Genomic DNA, 19,235 nt, shown 5'->3' with positions numbered 1-19,235 from the left:
AGTCTAGTCAGTAACATTGCCATAAAATATGGCAGCCCACAATAATATCCCACAAATAGAGCTGAGGTATTGAACGCTTAATTAATTTAGCAAGGCCAAAAATTATCCCTCTTAATATTACTAGGAAAACCTCCCAACTTCTCTTTAAACCTCTCCCAAATGAGAAGTGAAGTTGGTATTGTGTACATATCATGTCAAAAGTCTGCATCTCTCAGATGGTGCTCAGGGCTGTCAAATACAATTATCTCAGTATTTCTGAATATAAATGCCAATGGAGATACTAGAGACCAATTTTGTGTAAATAGGTTCATCAGTGAATCAGACATTTTAAGCCTAAAATAAAGTGCCATGAATGAAATTCTAACAGAAGGTGGCACATAAATAAATATCTTAGCTATTGTGAATGTACTGAACCAAATTATAAACTTAAAACACAAGAATCTTAAATTACAAATTACTCACACATTCAAGATATTATTATTTTGTATTCATTCAACTTCAATAAGTTACAAGACAGGGGTCAAGGATCTGAATTTACAGCAATATACACAGAAAATTCAATTTCAGATTGAGCATGGAAACTTATTTTCAGAATTCCATTTCAGATGCACTATCACTCAATGCCTTATTCTTGTTCTATCTTTTGAATCATGGTTTGAAAATGGTAATTTCCAAGTGAACAGAAAACAGTAGCAGGTTTTGGCATTAGTTTGCATTTAGCCTACGTAATTCTCATTACCTATCACAAATCTATTCACAGTCCGAACAGAAGCAAGTGGTTCAAAAACTTGCTCTCTTCAGAGTGACAGAGAAATTAATTTCAACATTTGCAAAGAAAAGCCATGAAATGTAGGAAGGTTATCCTCTGGCAAATTAGCAAGAATAATCGGTTATGTCATTAGAAGAAAATCACTTCCAAAATGGCTTTAAAAATTAATTTTTAATGTTGAGCACTCGATGAATTTGGCGCTTTAAAAATAAAAGTCTGAGAAACATCAAACTTCAAAAGAAAAACAAATGTGGTCCTTTAAAGAACGTTTGTTTCATTTTTCTCAAATAAGACCATCGGGAATATATTTTCTTACATTTTTACAAAATTATTACAATAATAATCTACATGAGCATTAAAATATCCAAGAAAAAATATTTGCATATTAGTAGACTGATGGGAGTACTTCTGCTAAGGGAAAGATTCTTAAATCATTCAATCCTAAAACATCAATGCTTGTTTCATTGTAGTTTTCCCCAACTCAAATTTAGAACTTTACACCAACTGCATCAAATTGGGAGCCAATCAGAAGCACTGGACAAAACACAAAGATAGGCATCCAAAGTTATTAAGTTGCAAAATTTTGTGGTAAAATATCTATGATACAAAATAACTTATTCTGTTTGGAAGACATTTGCTCCATATATCCAAATTCCTAATCTATTCAGGCTATGCAATAAGCCTCATACATAAACATTAATGGAGAAGTTTCTTTTTGCAGCTATAATCTGCAGATCCTCATTTGTATAATTATATACAAAACAGATCGCAATTTTTTTTGCAGATCATTAGCCAATGTGAAACCCAACAACTTGGTCCACATCTACGGAATGTAACGTCAAATATATGGAAAATTCAGTAATTGGTGACACAAAGTACATAATATTACTGAAATTATTGTCCATAATGCCAGACAGGTTTTCTAAAATTAAATACAAAAATGAATCAAGATTGTAGTTCCTTCAGTCTAAAGCACTGAAGGAACTTAAAACCAATACTAATCTTTTTCAAACCAACTTGTATGAGAGCCTATATTGCATCTGGAAATGCTGACTGCTTTGGATATCAGACACAAAAGTGATGCTGAATGGTATTATAGATCTATATATTAAAAAAAATAAAGGTCAGCTAGGCTTTAAACAAAACAAAGATCCTAAATCTGAACACTACTGATTAATAATTGTAAGCAAACTTAAATTGAACACATTTACATTTACAACACAGAATAAAACTTGGGCATCTAACCTTGGAGTAGTGTATATAGACACTCCAGAATAATCAAACATATTCACAATTCATAAAAAATTTCTAAGTATGTGTATTAAGGAAAAAACAGCTACAAGCACTTATCTAGAGTATAGACGGACTAAAAAGAGGAATATCTCAATGGTATCGCTTCATTATAATTAAATGAGCCAATATATTATTAAGGCCGATAGTTGTTTAGGTGGTAAAATAATTTCATTATTGGTTACCACCAAATATCCATTCAAGATCAAGAGAGAAGTCATATTGCATTTTGCTGGAACAGCAGAACAAATAACATGCAAATGATTAAGATGCTATTGAGTGAATGAAGTGCAATAATCCTAAACAATATTCCTAATTAAACAGTATTGAAGAAACAGTACATTTACTTGATGGATTGCAACAAACTGATAAGGAGGAGGCCTTTGAACACATGGTTTAAAAGTGGGGGGGGGGCAGGGAAGGTGGCATGCTCCACTGAAAAACGTTAACTTTCCTTGGTCCTATTCTCATAGGAGGCTATAAATATGCATTTTTCTAATAAGATAAAAACATAGCACTATAAATAAGTGCAACAAATCCAGCAGGAAAAGCTGATATGAATTTGATGCAACAATATCTGTACATGAAAGTACAGTAGTGGAGAATGACCAAGAACAAGCAAACACTGACAGGAAGCTCAGAAGGAACAAGTGGTGAAGACAATATAGACTTTTAATGCTCATTAAACCTGCCTAATTAGCGCACTGTGAACAGCTACTATCAGCTGTAATTAAGTTACAGTAAATGGTTTAAAAACAAATCTATGCATACAAAAATGATTCAACACAATAAAATTCTAAAACAGTTTTAATTTAAACTGTTGGAATAAATTACACCTCGAGGACGACAAGGCTGCTCAGGTATTAAACATGGAGCAAGCTCTAGTTACCACAGGCACTATAGGCTGACAAACTACTTACTGAGGCTTCACCATAGCAAAGGCCATGGTAATAAGAACTTAAACCAATTCAGCTTCCAATAATTCAATAACAGCCAACCCTCCTTTGGTCTATTTTTTCATCTTTTTTTTTAATAGAAATACAACATAAATATAAGTGGGGGCGGGGGAAACAAAACCAGCAGAAAGGTGTTAGGACCTTCCAAGGGTGGAGAAATGGGTTCATTTATTTTTTTTAAATCTTCTGATGGAAAACTGCTCAATGTTTCGGCTTTTTTGTTTAAAAGTAGAATATTGATGGACAGTGCAGTTCATCCCAGGAAATGTCGAGCAACCTAGCTGCATAGATCTTTGTCAATGTGTGCAGCAGAAACTTGGCTCGTTTGTGAAAAAGTCTCTGCAATCCTTTATACTGTGCAGCTATTGAAACTTATCCCATTACCGGTATCTGATTCAATCATCAGTAAGATCTTGAACAAACAAGACTTCACAGCGGCTTAATCCTGCCTGCTGCAGAGTGGGGGGATTCGGCTCCTTCTCTGTGGGCAAGCAAGGAAGCACTCTACGTGGAAAGTTAGCAACTATCTGAAATTTTTCTGGAGTTTCTTTCAAGGAAAACAAAAAGTCATATATTACCTAGAATGAAAGAACAGCATATTAATTTCTAGGAAAAAATATTATAACTTAAAGAAATGCAACAGCCCTTTTCTCCCTTAGATTTCCCCATTCTTGACACAGATTCAATGAATCATAGGTTACTATAAAAGGGCATTTCTATAAGTCTGGTCATTCACCAATACCTTTCCAAAGTGCCCACTATTCACTAGTTCCACTGTCATGAGTTCCACACAAGCCTAATCTTATCCTCCATAACATCCACATAGGTCTATTTCAAGAAGACATTGCAAATAGAAATGAAGAGCAGAAACCCTGACAGCTTTCTCAAGTTTGCCAAGGCCATGTGCAATGTGAATACCATAAGTACAAAATGAGATTATTAGCAGAAAGCAGGGAAACTGACGACCAGTTCAGTTAACTAAATGGGCAAACTCATGCACTAAGCAGGGATCAAATTTTATGGACACAAAAATGGTAATCATCTTTGTCACTTCTACATACTGGTGCACATCTTCTAAAGCTTTGATTATCGAGTTTCAACAAATGGCATTATTAATGGAACTTTCAGTATTAGCATATAATTATGAGAAAATGCTAAACATAGAAAAAGGAATGTTTAAACTAACAAAGGACTTCAAAAGACCTAGTTGCAAACTATTCGTATCTAAACTGGGAGAACTGAAGGGAAACGAGGAAATCTGCAAATGCTGGAATTTCAAGCAACACACATCAAAGTTGCTGGTGAACGCAGCAGGCCAGGCAGCATCTATAGGAAGAGGTACAGTTGACGTTTCGGGCCGAGACCCTTTGTCCTGACGAAGGGTCTCGGCCCGAAACGTCAACTGTACCTCTTCCTATAGATGCTGCCTGGCCTGCTGCGTTCACCAGTAATTTTTATGTGTCAACTGAAAGGAAGAAATGTTGCAGAACAACAATGCCAAACAATTTTCCAATATTGCTCTTGTAACCACCAAAAAGATCTGTTGCAATACAATAACCAGTATCACATTTTAATGCTTTGACAAACAAGTAAATGCAACTTCATACTTTTAAAGTTTCCAAAACAATTTACAAAAAACACTTCTGTTGGAGTGCTAATAAATGAAGCTGTAAAATGTTGTGTGTTATTACATTTTAAACCTGTTATTAGCTTATTTGCATCCATGCCCCAACTCTCCAACCATGATCTATCCCAATGTTAAAGAAATGCAAAATTACAAATATTTTATTACATAAAAAGTACAGAAGATACTTACTGTCAATGACTGGGTAAATAGAAATCGTCGCTCTACTCGAGTATCATTTGGCAACTTAAAGACAATCTTAACACTATCTGGATGGTCAGGAAAAGGCTCAGGGGGAAGACGTTCAGACTTGCGTTCCTTCTCTTCCTGCAAACTCTATAGTCACACAAAAAGTAACAAATATTTTTCCCCATTAAATTTATATGCATTGTTACATTTAATGCCAATTTGTGATAATTACTTAATTTTAGGAGTCAAGCACTATTGAAATACAGTTGAGCAGTAGTCGGGATGCAGCACCAGAGTTATTCTAGGTTCAATCTACCCTGGATGCTGTCTTCATGGAGTGTGTATGTTCCCATTACTGCATGGTGTTCCTCCCACATCCCAAAGATGTGTGGGTTGCTAAGTTAAATGGCCACTGCATATTATCTCTGGTACATCGTGAGTGGTAAAATCTGTAGGGAAGTTGCCAAGAATGTGGGGAGAATAAAAAAAAACTGGAAATAATGTAGGATCAGAGTAACTGGGTGGTTGGCAGTTGGGACCGACGTGCTCAAGGGACTGTATCTGTGCTGTATCTCTATAAATCTGAACCTGTTACCAATCCAGTGTAAATGTGATGCTATGTTGCTGAGGACTTGAAGTAATCTTTGGTCTACTGTGACTATACCAAAGGCAGATCAATGTAGAAACAGATGCAAGCGATTTGGCCTCTCTAGCCTGTTCCAGAATTCAATAAAATTTTGGAAAGAGATTGCAGATATGAGAATCTAGAACAAAAAGAGCAAACCGCTGGAGTTCAGAAGGCTGTGCAGCATGTGTGGAGAAAAGATCAAAGTGTTGATAGCTTCTTTTTCCCCTCCACCCCAACCCCACCTCTCATTGCTGCGTTCTTTACCCGATGAATTCCTCCAACACCTTGTTTAGTTTCAGATAATGATACGGAGCAGGAAGACTAGCTACATTTGTTTTTGATTACTTATTGACATTGAAACCGCATCTTAACCGGACATACTGAGGCCATTTAAACCAAAAATGGTTTGTTTAGCTCCGATAAACATTCCATTAGCAGACTGGCTATCAGGACACCGTGTTTGCTTAGAGATTAACATGGAGACAATTACAACATTACACAATGACTCTTAAAATGAATAAAAGTACATACTTTAACAAAATACCACTGTACATTTTTTTTTAAAAAACAAGCTTACTTGCTGCCTTCTTTCTTCTGCAAGCATCTGTTGCCTGACGTCCTCTTCTGCCTTTCTCCTTTTTTCTAGTTCTTCCTTCCTCTTCCTTTCTTTCTCCTGATCAGCACGAAGTGAAGCCAAATAAGCTTCATCTTGCTGTTGTCTCAGCACTTGCGTCTGATTCCTCTCCTCTCTAAAACAAAATTATGAGAACAGAAAAAATATCAGCATCATCAGCTATCAACAGGCCCCAACAGTTTTAACTGCACACTGTTTACATGCCACCAAGTCAAATACCAGCAATTCAACACATTGATGAAATCATAAAGACAACACACTAGCGGCTCTACTTCATTAGGAGTTTGAGAAGATTCAGTCTGTCACCAGACACTTACAAATTTCTGTAGATGGGCAGCAGAGAGCATTGGGACTGGCAACATCACATCCTGGTATGGGGAAGCTCCAATGCACAAGGTCACCAGAGGTTGCAGAGGACTGGAGACTCAACTGGCTCCATCAGACACACAACCCTCACTATTATCAAGGATTTCTTCGAGAGGCGGAATCTCGAGAAAGTTTCATCCATCACTAAGGACCCTAACCACCTGGGTATTGGCCCCTTCTCATTACTATAACCAGGGAGGAGATATAGGAGACTGAAGACTAACACTCAACGATTCAGAAACAGCTTCTGCCTTGATGTTATCAGATTTCTGAACAGTCCATGAACAGTTTTTTTGGTCATTATGCTTGTAATTTATAAAAAGTTGTCTTTATACCATATTGCTGCAAAATAAGCTTCATGCCAAGCATCAGTGATAGTAAGTCTGATTCTGACTTTAATATTTCAGAATTCCAGCATCTACAGCATTTTTGATGTTGTTTAATAAAACTATTTAAACAATAGTTTCCAATCAAAATTAACTACCATTTTCACCAAGGTTCACCAGATTGATTCCTGGGATCGCAGGACTTTCATATGATGAAAGACTGGATGAACTTGGAATTCAGAAGATTGAGGGGGGGATCTGATTGAAACGTATAAAATCCTAAAGGAATTGGACAGGCTAGATGCAGGAAGATTGTTCCCGATGTTGGGGAAGTCCAGAACGAGGGGTCACAGTTTGAGGATAAAGGGGAAGCCTTTTAGGACCGAGATTAGGAAAAACTTCTTCACACAGAGAGTGGTGAATCTGTGGAATTCTCTGCCACAGGAAACAGTTGAGGCCAGTTCATTGGCTATATTTAAGAGGGAGTTAGATATGGCCCTTGTGGCTAAAGGGATCAGGGGGTATGGAGGGAAGGCTGGTGCAGGGATCTGAGTTGGATGATCAGCCATGATCATACTGAATGGCGGTGTAGGCTCGAAGGGCTGAATGGCCTACTCCTGCACCTATTTTCTATGTTCCTATTTTAAAATTCATGCCCTGCCCCCAAAAGTAGTTCTTGATGCAGTGAGTTCCACACTGTTCTTTCACTGCCAGACTCTGAAAGCAATTTAACATGATGGTCATTCAAACTTGGATCACGAAGGGCAAGTGAAACCAAGTAGAACTTACATACAATGAAGCTGTGCTGTATCCAACCCAAAAGTGCTCAATGCCAAAAATTTCAATCCTAGTACTAACTTTATTGACTACAAACAAGTACTAGTACAGCTGCAAGAAGTTGTTTGTAATTACCTGGTTTTCGGCATTAATTACTCATAAAATATGGTCTGATTCTTCATCCAAGTCACAATAATAGACAAACACAATCTGTCTAAACTAATAACACAAACAATTGTACTTTTTCTCGTCATTACTGAGTACCCCATTTAAACAATCATAATCTAGATTCAAAAAAGTCTGTGAACCTCTGGGGTAATGCCTTCTACAAAAGCTATTTGGAGTCAGCTGTTCTGATCAGTGAGATGAAATTGGAGGTGAGAGTTGTAGGGGCGCTCTGGCCTAAAAAAAACACTAAATCAGGTTACTGACAGCACATGCTCTTCAAAAAAGATCTGTTTATGTGCACCATGCCTTCAACAAAAAAAACTTTCAGAGGACCTTAGAAGAATTGTGGAGATGCATGGAGCTGGGGAAAGCTAGAAATGCATTTCTAGATACCTATGTTCATCAGTCGACAGTAAGACAAGTTGTCTACAAATGGAGAAAATTTAGCGCTGTTGCTACTCTCCCTACGAGTTGACGTCCTGCAAAGATTACACCAAGAGCACAATGTGCAATGCTGAAGGAGGTGAGAAAATCCTGCAGAAATCTCGAGAACTGCTAAAGTCCGCGATCATGTGTCCACTATAAGAAAAACAATGAACAAGACAGAGGAAACCACTGCTCTCCAAAAAATTACATTGCTGCACTTCTCAAGGTTGCAGAAAATCACCTGGGTGTTCCACAATGCTTCTGAGACAAAAGTTGAACTTCTTGGCAGAAATGCACACTGTTATATTCGGAGGAAAAAGGACACTGCACATCAACACCAAAACCTCATCTAAACTGTGAAGCATAATGGAAGGAGCATCATGGTTTGGGGCTGCTTTGATACCTGTGGGCCTGGACAGCTTGCAATCATTGAGGGAACAATTAAATCAAAATTATATCAAGACATTTTGCAACAGAATGTCAGGTAGCGGTCTGTTACCCAAAGCTTAATAGAAGTTGAACGATGCAACAAGACAATGATCCAAAACACAAGAGTAAATCAACAAACAGAATGGTTTAAAAAGAAGAAAATTCATGTTTTAGAATGGCCAAGTCAGAGTCTAGACCTTAACCCAATAGAGATAATGTGGCATGACCTTAAGAAGGTTGTTCATACAAGGTATCCCAGAAATATTGATCAACTGAAACAGTTTTGTATTGACGAATGGTCTAAAATTCCTCCACACTGTTGTGCAAGTCTGATCAGCAGCTACAGAAAATTTGCTGCTAACGGAGGTTCCACCAGTTACTAAATACAAGAGTTCACGTACTTTTTCCAGACTGGACTGTGAATGGTTAAGCAATGTGTTCCATAAAGACGTGAAAAGTACAATTGTTTGCATGTTGTTAGTTTAGGATGATCATGTTTGTCTATTATTGAGACAGATGAAAATCAGACCATAATTTATAAGTAATTAACACAGAAAACAAGGAAATTGTAAAGTGTTCACAAACTTTTTCTTACAACTGTTTATAAAAACTGTATATAAACTGTATATACTTGAACAAGCCCTCTATCTCTGAAGAATCTACACATTATTTTATGTACCACGATATGTTATTCCATGCATTTATCCACATCATGGATTTGGTTACGTCGACTATAAATCAAAATTAGAAAATTAAGGCACACGTTCTATGATTAATGAAATAGTATTTTCCTTCTATATCTTACCTATCAAGTCGTTCTGATACCAAATATGTAGCATTAGCATCCATAATAAATGTCAGCTGATTCACAAAGTCTTCTGCCTGAAGAAGACCTTCCAGACGACCGACTACTGTCATCCTTTGCTCTTTCAGCATAATCATTGCCAGAAAAGGGTAGGTATTCTCCCGTAAAGCCTGAGATACTGAAATATATAACCACATATTAGCTCACTTTAGAAGAAAACCCCAAAGTTCAAAGTAAATTTATTATCAAAGTACACGTCACCAAATACAACCCTGAGATTCATTTACTTGCAGACATACTCAAATAAATTCAATAACTATGTCAGAATCAATGAAAGACCACACCAACTCTGCACATGAGTTTGAAAAAGACAACAGTGTAAATACAAAAAGAAATAACAATAAATAAATAATAATTAGAGAACATGAGATGAGTCCTTGAACATGAGCCCATAGGCTGTGGAAACATTTCAGTGACAGAGCATATGTATTTAAATAAAGTTATCCTCTTTGGTTCAAGAGCCCAATGGTTGAGGGCTAACAACTATTCCTGAACCTGGTGGTGTGAGTACTGAGGCTCCTATATCTTCTTCCTGATAGCAGCAGTGAGAAGAGAATGAGCTGGGTGGTGGGGGTCCTTGATGATGGAAGGTGTTTCACCGCATCAACACATCATGTAGATGGACTCAATGGTGAGGAGGGCTTTACCCATGATGGACTGGGCCATATCCACTACCTTTTGTAGGCATTTCCATTCAAGGGCAATGGTGTTTCCATACCAGACTGTGGTACAGCCATCTAATTTACTCTCCACCACAGAACTACAGAAATTTCTCAAAGTTTTAAATGCCATGCCAAATCTTCGCAAAATTCTAAGGAAGTAGAGGTGCTGCTGTTCTTTGTTCGTAATTGCACTCGCTTGCTGGGCCCAGGACAGTTCCTCTGAAATATCACTGAGGAATATATAATTGCTCCTCCTGTAGTCAATAAACAGCTCCTTGTTGTTGCTGACATTGAAAGGTTGTTGCTGTGGCACCACTCAGTCAAATTTTCCAATCTCCCTCCTATATGCTGATTCATCACGACATTTGATTTGGCCAATGACAGTGACGTCGTCAGCAAACTTGAATATGGCATCGGAGCTGTGCTTAGCCACACAGTCACCATTCATATATTTACACTTCGGCCTCGCATACAGAGTCACAGACCAGCCGATTTTGTGCTTCCGACAATACAAAGAAGCATCTCCTGAAATGGGACACCAAACCATTTGAATGTTTTTCATCTAGGCAAAAGCTGCACAAGAATCCACTAACAATATAGATCCAAAGGCATCTTTAATTAAATTACGATTTTAAGTTTTTATTTCAAAGAACCTGTAACTGGCTCTCAAGTGGTCAACATAGTTGTTTCATCAAACTCACATCTACAGGTCTATGCTGCCATTAGGAGCTCATGGAAGACTCCCCCCCCCCCCCATCACCCCCATACTTCACCTAACCTTCACTTATACTTCTCTTTCATTAAACACCCTTAAGCCATTCACTTCATCTATTCCTTTTCATTGCCACTCCCAGCATGGACCTGATGAAATGTTAACCTGATTTTTTTTCTCCACAGCTGCTGTTTAACCTATCCATCATGTTCTGTTTTTCAGCATCTGCAGTTAAGTTATACTGATAGACATTAACCTGAATGATTTCCTCCACAAGTGAATACACATTTAGCAAATTTCATTCGATTCCCCACTGCTCTCCTGTAAACTAGTCAGTTTACAGTGGCCAATTAACCATTCCACATCAAAAAACCCCATCAAGTAACTCTTATTCTTTCCCCGAGAAAGGAGCACCACTCTTTTCAACTCTCAACTCCCACCCCAGAACTCCTCACTCCCCAGGTAGTTCTAACCATCACTCCAGTAATTTTTTAAACCTTCTCCTGTGGACCCACTACCTTTTTATAGTACACTAACTAGACTCTTCACAGTACTCCCAGCCCCTTTATTAAAATCTAATTAGTGTCTAACATGACTTCCCTGCTTTTAAATTCGAACCCTCATTTTTCTTAATGACCTTATGAACCTGCACTGTCCTGAGAATCTGTATTCATTTCCTGTCCTTCTTCCATCTGGCCTCCACTTACTTTCTAGAAATGCACTGACCCACACTTGTGCACTGAAATTCATTCTCCAAGTGTAGTCTCATTTCCTTTATGTAAATAAAAAATTATTTATTGACACTGGATACACTTCCAATTGTCACACCCTCTCACATTTTAATGACATTTAGTAATGACTATTTAAGCTTTAATAGGCAATACAAGTTAAAACTACCACATCTTTCAGTTTTCTCCACTGATGTACTTGTTGACTGATACAACAGTATTGTAATCAAGGTCTCTTTCAGAATCTTTTTTTTCCAAAAAGTTCTATACCATTCCCTGCACCCTCTGCTAAGGCATGTCACCTTGCACTGACTTTTCCATCTTTCATGTCACATTGTATCATTTCTTAATGCATGTATGCATTTCTAAATAACAATAAAAGAGGATTGAGTGTTCTCATAATCTAACTAAGTTCCTTTTAACTCTCTTTTGGATCGGGACTACAGAGCGTCGTGGGAGCTGAATTCTGAAGGAGGGCAATTTTTTAAAAACTTCTTCGAGTACAAGAAGGGCGAGACTGCGCAGGCGCGTGACGTCAACAGGACCGCGCGGAGAGTTTAAAAAGGAGACCACCCTATACAGCGGGCAGCAGAGTGAGTGGGCACAGAGTTTAGGGCTTTGGCGGTAAACGGGAAGAGGCGAGAGCGAAGCGCCAACTCTTTCTTTTCTCCCCCCCCACCACCACTTCGCGAATCGGCCCGGACAGACAGGAACAGCAGGGCTCTCACAGCTAACGGTTTAAAAAGTTCGTCTGTTTGGCGAGGTAAGTGGGTGAGTAGACTTATTTTTCCTGTTTCATTCTTGTAGAATTAGATAGCATGCCTGCAGGGTTAGTGCTTTGTTCAGGGTGTCAGATGTGGGAATCCTGGGAGACCTCCAGCCTCCCTGAAGGCCACATCTGCGCCAGGTGCACCAACATGCAGCTCCTCAGAGACCGTGTTAGGAATCTGGAGCTGCAGCTTGATGACCTACTGCTTATCAGGGAAAGTGAAGAGGTGATAGACAGGAGCTACAGGGAGGTAGTCATCCCTAGGCTACAGGGGTCAGAAAACTGGGTCACTGTCAAGAGAGGGAAGGGAAATGCCCGAATAGTGGAGAGCACACCTGTGGCTGTCCCCCTCAGCAACAAATATCTTGTTCTGGATGCTGTTGAGGGGGATGACCTGACAGGGGACACCCACAGTGACCGGGTCTCTGGCACTGAGCGTGGCGCTGTTGCGCAGGAGAGAAGGAGGGAGAAGAAAAATGCAGTAGTCATAGGGGATTCCGTAGTCAGGGGAACAGACAGGAGATTCTGTGAGCCTGACAGAGATACCCGCATGGTGTGTTGCCTCCCAGGTGCCAGGGTGTCTCGGATCGGGTCCTGAATATTCTAAAGGGGGAGGGTAAGCAGCCAGTTGTCTTGGTACATGTTGGTACCAATGACATAGATAGGACAAAGGAGGAGGTCCTGAAGAGAGATTTCTAGGAGTTAGGAAGGAAGCTGAGAAGCAGGACCTCCAGGGTAGTAGTCTCGGGATTGCTACCTGTGCCACGTGCTAGCGAAGGCAAGAATAGTCGGATCAGGCAGATGAATGCGTGGCTGAGAGACTAGTGTAGTGGGCAGGGCTTCAGATTCTTGGATAATTGGGATCTCTTCTGGGGGAAGTATGACCTGTTCAAAAAGGACAGATGTGGGAATCCTGGGAGACCCGAAGGGGACCAATATCCTGGTGGGAAAGTTTAATAGAGCTGTTAGGGAGGGTTTAAACTAATTTGGCAGAGGGATGGGAACCGGAATGATAGAGTGGAGGAAGGGGAAAACAGAAATAAATCTAAGATAGTGAGCAGTGAAGATATCAGGAAAGACAGACAGGTGATGGGGCAAATTTGTAGCCATTGAGATGAGTTGCAATGCAATAAAGTTGCAGTGAAATCAAAGCCAAAAGTATCAAATACTGGTCTTAAGGTGTTGTACTTAAATGCACACAGCATAAGGAATAAGGTGGATGATCTTGTACAGCTACAGATTGGCAGGTATGATATTGTGGCCATCACTGAGACCTGGCTAAAGGATGCATGTCTCTGGGAGCTGAACATCCAAGGATACACAGTGTATCGGAAGGATAGGAAGGTAGGCAGAGGGGGAGGCGTGGCTTTATTGGTAAGAAATGATATTAAATCATTAGAAAGAGGTGATATAGGATCGGAAGGTGCAGAATCTTTATGGGTTGAGCTAGGAAATAGCAGGGGTGAAAGGACCCTGATGGCAGTTATTTATAGGTCTCCAAACAGCTGCAGGGATGTGGACTACAAATTACAACTGGAAATAGAAAAGGCTTGTCAGAAGGGTAGTGTTATGATAATTGTGGGGGATTTTAACATGCGAGTAGATTGGGAAAATCAGGACAGCACTGGATCTCAAGAGAGAGAATTTGTAGAATGTCTACAAGATGGCTTTTTAGAACAGCTTGTTGTTGAGCCCACTAGGGGATCGGCTATACTGGACTGGGTATTGTGTAATGAACCAGAGGTGATTAGAGAGATTGAGGTGAAGGAACCCTTAGGAGGCAGTGATCATAATATGATTCAGTTTGCTGTGAAATTTTAAAAGGAGAAGCCGAAATCTGATGTGTTGGTATTTCAGTGGAGTAAAGGAAATTACAGAGGCATGAGAGAGGAACTGGCCAAAGTTGACTGGAAAGGGACAGTGGCGGGAAAGACAGCAGAGCAGCAGTGGCTGGAGTTTACGCGAGAAGTGAGGAAGGTGCAAGACACGTATATTCCAAAGAAGAAGAAATTTTCGAGTGGAAAAAGGATGCAACCTTGGTTGACAAAAGAAGTCAAAGCCAAAGTTAAAGCAAAAGAGAGGGTATACAGGGAAGCAAAAATTAGTGGGAAGTCAGAGGATTAGGAAGTTTTTAAAACCTTACAAAAGGAAACCAAGAAGGTCATTAAGAGAGAAAAGATTAACTATGAAAGGAAGCTAGCAAATAATATCAAAGAGGATACTAAAAGCTTTCTCAAGTATATAAAGAGTAAAAGACAGGTGAGAGTAGATATAGAACCGATAGAAAATGATGCTGGAGAAATTGTAATGGGAGATAAGGAGATGGCAGAGGAACTGAACGAGTATTTTGCATCAGTCTTCACTGAGGAAGACATCAGCAGTATACCGGACACTCAAGGGTGGCAGGGAAGAGAAGTGTGCACAGTCACAATTACAACAGAGAAAGTACTCAGGAAGCTGAATAGTCTTAAGGTAGATAAATCTCCTGGACCAGATGGAATGCACCCTCGTGTTCTGAAGGAAGTAGCTGCGGAGATTGCGGAGGCATTAGCGATGATCCTTCATAAATCGATAGATTCTGGAATGGTTCCGGAAGACTGGAAGATTGCAAATGTCACTCCGCTATTTAAGAAGGGGGCAAGGAAGCAAAAAGGAAATTATAGACTTGTTAGCTTAACATCAGTGGTTGGGAAGTTGTTGGGAGCCAATTGTCAAGGATGAGGTTACAGAGTACCTGGAGGCATATGACAAGATAGGCAGAACTCAGCATGGATTCCTTAAAGGAAAATTCTGCCTGACAAACCTACTACAATTTTTTGAGGAAATTACCAGTAGGCTAAACAAGGGAGATGCAGTGGATGTTGTATATTTGGATTTTCAGAAGGCCTTTGACAAGGTGCCACACATGAGGCTACTTAACAAGATAAGAGCCCATGGAATTACGGGAAAGTTACATACGTGGATAGAGCGTTGGTTGATTGGCAGGAAACAGAGAGTGAGAATAAAGGGATCCTATTCTGGTTGGCTGTCGGTTACCAGTGATGTTCCACAAGGGTCAGTGTTGGGGCCGCTTCTTTTTACATTGTACATCAACAATTTAGATTATGGAATAGATGGCTTTGTGGCTAAGTTTGTTGATGATACGAAGATAGGTGGAGGGGCCGGTAGTGCTGAGAAAACGGAGAGTCTGCAGAGAGACTTTGATAGATTGGAAGAATGGGCAAAGAAGTGGCAAGTGAAATACAATGTTGGAAAGTGTATGGTTATGCACTTTGGCAGAAGAAATAGACGGGCAGACTATTATTTAAATGGGGAAAGAATTCAAAGCTCTGAGATGCAACAGGACTTGGGAGTCCTCGTACAGGATACCCTTAAGGTTAACCTCCAGGTTGAGTCAGTAGTGAAGAAGGCAAATGCAATGTTGGCATTCATTTCTACAAGAATAGAGTATAGGAGCAGGAATGTGATGTTGAGGCTCTATAAGGCGCTGGTGAAACCTCACTCGGAGTACTGTGGGCAGTTTTGGTCTCCTTATTTAGTGTGGTACAGAGAAGATTAACTAGAATGATTCCGGGAATGAGAGGGTTAACATATGAGGAACGTTTGTCCGCTCTTGGACTGTATTCCTTGGAGTTTAGAAGAATGAGGGGAGACCTCATAGAAACATTTCGAATGTTGAAAGGCATGGACAGAGTGGATATGGCAAAGTTGTTTCCCATGATGGGGGAGTCTAGTACGAGGGGGCATGACTTAAGGATTGAAGGGCGCCCATTCAGAACAGAAATGCGAAGAAATTTTTTTTAGTCAGAGGGTGGTGAATCTATGGAATTTATTGGAACGGGCAGCAGTGGAAGCCGAGTCATTGGGTGTATTTAAGGCAGAGATTGATAGGTATCTGAATAGCCAGGGCATCAAAGGTTATGGTGAGAAGGCGGGGGAGTGGGACTAAATAGGAGAATGGATCAGCTCATGATAAAATGGCAGAGCAGACTCAATGGGCTGAATGGCCTACTTCTGCTCCTTTGTCTTATGGTCTTAAGTTCCTGACCACACACCTTTCAACATTCATCCTACACAGGCTCCTTAATTAGTCTGGGTCATCTTTAACATAAGTTGACCTCTGACCTTTTCATCTTAGTATCTTTTTCAATTCTGTTCTTCAATGTCCTTCAAGATTTCCCAAATAGGATTTTAAATCAAAAGGTTTTATATTTTCTATTTAGACAAGTATGTTGCAATCTTAATTAACTTTCTGTATAATACTCAAGAACTTGATTAAAATTGCTCCTTACTTTCCAGTGAGGATTCTTTCATGTGATTGGTTGCCCAGTCAATGTTATCACAACCACTAGGCATCAGGGATCTCTGAACTGAGGTATGGCAGAAGCAGGAGTTAATCTAGGGAAGTTTATCATCAAACAGACTGCTGGATCTTTGTCAGGCTCTTCTCTCAACATTCTCCGAATCTCTACTTGCAACAAGGTCAACAAGAAATGCTATTACCTTGCCACTGATGGCATATTGGACCTTCAAAACTGGCCACTAATATTACCAAAAGGAATCAAGAAACTGCACACTGAATAATGTTCAAACACTCCAGGAAGCTACTGAAAGGAATGGAATTGCCCAAGGGAAATAAGTTATCAATGGCATGAGTCTGGGAATTAAGCCACAATAGTCATGCTCCAGCACTGGAAGGCTCCCTGGAACAAGATATCTTTCACTACTCTTGAGCAAAGAAGTGACAGACATCACTGTAAACAACTAGACACAGAAAGAACAAATACAAACACCAAAGAAGGATTTGCTTTCAGAAAACAAAAAAAAAAAAAAATCACATGCTGCAGCAGGTCCATCACAAGACTAATCAATCATCCAACTATTCTTTGCATCTGTAGTAGTTATCAGGGACAGATCATTTAAAGTTGCATTGAAATGGGAACCAGTGTGGTAGGGCAGATAGTGGAGAGGTTGTGGGAAATTATGATGTCAAGCCTACATACAAAGATAGGAACCACAAGGTTGAGAATGTTCTTGAGTTGTGTATATTTCAATGCAATGACTATTGTAAGTAAGTGAGCTTAGAGCATGGATCAGCACATGAAATAATGACATTGTACCCACTAGTGAGACAGTGTTGTAGGAAGGCAGGACTGGTAGCTCAGTATTTCCATTGTTTTAGATATGATAGATAGGGAAATATTAAAAAGAGAGAGGGCATGACAAGCCAGGGAAAATGCCACAGTTATCCTCACATTGTACAGACTGGAGGGCTTGACCATTGAGGCTGTATAATGGAACTGAGGAATAAGAGAGGGATGACCACATTAATGGATTATATATTATAGACCACCCAATAGTCAGCGAGATTTAGAGGAGCAAATTTATAGAGAGATATCTGACAGAAGGAATTTAATGCAGACAACTGTGAGGTGTTGCACTTCAGGGGACAAACCAGGGTAGACTTACATAGTGAATGGTAGGTTACTGAGAGGTGTGGTAGAACAGAGGGATCTGGGAATACAGATACAAAATTCCTTGAAAGTAGCATCCCAGGTAGACAGGGTCATAAACAGTTCTTGGCACACTGGCCTTCATACAATAAACATACTGAGTATAGGAGTTGGGATGTTATGTTGAATTTACATAAGACATTTATGAGGCCCAATGTGGAGTATTCTGTGCTGTCCTGGTCACTTACCTAGAGGAAAGATATCAATAAATTTGAAAGGATACAGAAAAAATTTACAAGGATGCTGCCAGGACCCGAGGTATAGAGAAAGGATGAATTAGTTAGGATTTTACTCCCTGCATTGTAGGAGAATGAAGAGAGATTTGATCAGGATACACAAAATTATGAACTGTATAGATAGGGCTAATGCAAGCAGGTTTTTTTCCATTGAGGTTGGGTGAGACTAGAACGAGAAGTCAAAGGCCAATGGTGAAATATTTAAGGGGAACTTGTTCATGCAGAGGATAGTGCAAGTATGGAAAAAGCTGCCAGAAGTGGTGAATGTGGGTTCGACTGCAACATTTTAGAGAACTTTGGATAAGTACATGGATGGAAGGGATATTGAGGGCTATAGTCCAGGTGCAGGTCAACGGGACTAGGCTGAAAAACATGGCATAGACCAGATGAGAGAAGAGGCCTGTTTCTGTGCTGTAGTACTCTATAATAAATTTAGCATTACCATTGATTTAAGGCATAATTTTAGATTCAGTGCAAATAAGTAATACTGAATTAAAAAAGTAAATTTCTTTAGTATATAAGCAGAGTATTTCCGTAAAGGTAAAAACACTTACCCCTATAGCCTTCTGGCTTACTGGTGGAACAGGCCCAGAAAAGCATCCTAGTGTTGATGAAATTTACTACCTCTGGAGAGCACATTGTATTACTGAGGTAGAAACAAATTGACATTTAGTTATCCAAAGACGGAATTCTCAAGACAGTCACCTTCAATCACACACCCTCCCCACATCACTACCAATATGTAGTGGAGAAACTTCATAATAGGACAGTATCTTTATGTGGCCGTTAGTAAGCTGATGTGATACCCCTACAGTCAAGTATCCTCCTAAAGGTCTATCTAGACATGCACATAAAGAACGGCCACTTTCATTCTTACTAGAGGCATCCTGATCACTGCTCAACCATATTTTAAAAAAATTATTGAAAATTACAAAATGGAAAATAAAAGTTGTTTTTCACGGAGTCAATTTACACAGTACAAAATCAGAACCTAATCAAATCAGAATTTCAATAGTTATATATTGAAACCTTCCTCTAAAGTTGTCCAAGATTATAATTATTATGCTATTCCCAAAGGGACCAAAATGAATCCTTGCCCCAATGAACCTGCTGAACCTCCACATTTTCACCCAGAGCTATCACCATTTACACAATAACAAATACGGAA

The 19,235-nt window shown here is 39.5% G+C and overlaps 1 protein-coding gene across 2 annotated transcripts in view; it reads right to left on the bottom strand.

The window, feature by feature from the left end:
* Positions 1-787: 787 nt before the first annotated feature.
* The window catches only part of faf2 (Fas associated factor family member 2), a 33,419-nt gene continuing 14,971 nt past the window's right edge, over positions 788-19,235 (bottom strand). For both annotated transcript variants that reach the window (XM_072263774.1, XM_072263773.1), the window contains exons 8-12: positions 18,622-18,713; positions 9,388-9,565; positions 6,034-6,205; positions 4,832-4,975; positions 788-3,593 (exon numbers count right to left, since the gene is read on the bottom strand). In XM_072263774.1, coding sequence (XP_072119875.1) covers positions 3,411-3,593; positions 4,832-4,975; positions 6,034-6,205; positions 9,388-9,565; positions 18,622-18,713 — 769 coding nt within the window. In that variant the 3' untranslated portion in view covers positions 788-3,410. The remainder of the gene's footprint in view (positions 3,594-4,831; positions 4,976-6,033; positions 6,206-9,387; positions 9,566-18,621; positions 18,714-19,235) is intronic.

The sequence above is a fragment of the Mobula birostris genome, chromosome 7 (genome assembly GCF_030028105.1).
Source record: "Mobula birostris isolate sMobBir1 chromosome 7, sMobBir1.hap1, whole genome shotgun sequence".
NCBI classification, from domain to species: Eukaryota; Metazoa; Chordata; class Chondrichthyes; order Myliobatiformes; family Myliobatidae; genus Mobula; species Mobula birostris.
This window is presented reverse-complemented; position numbering and strand designations above follow the sequence as displayed.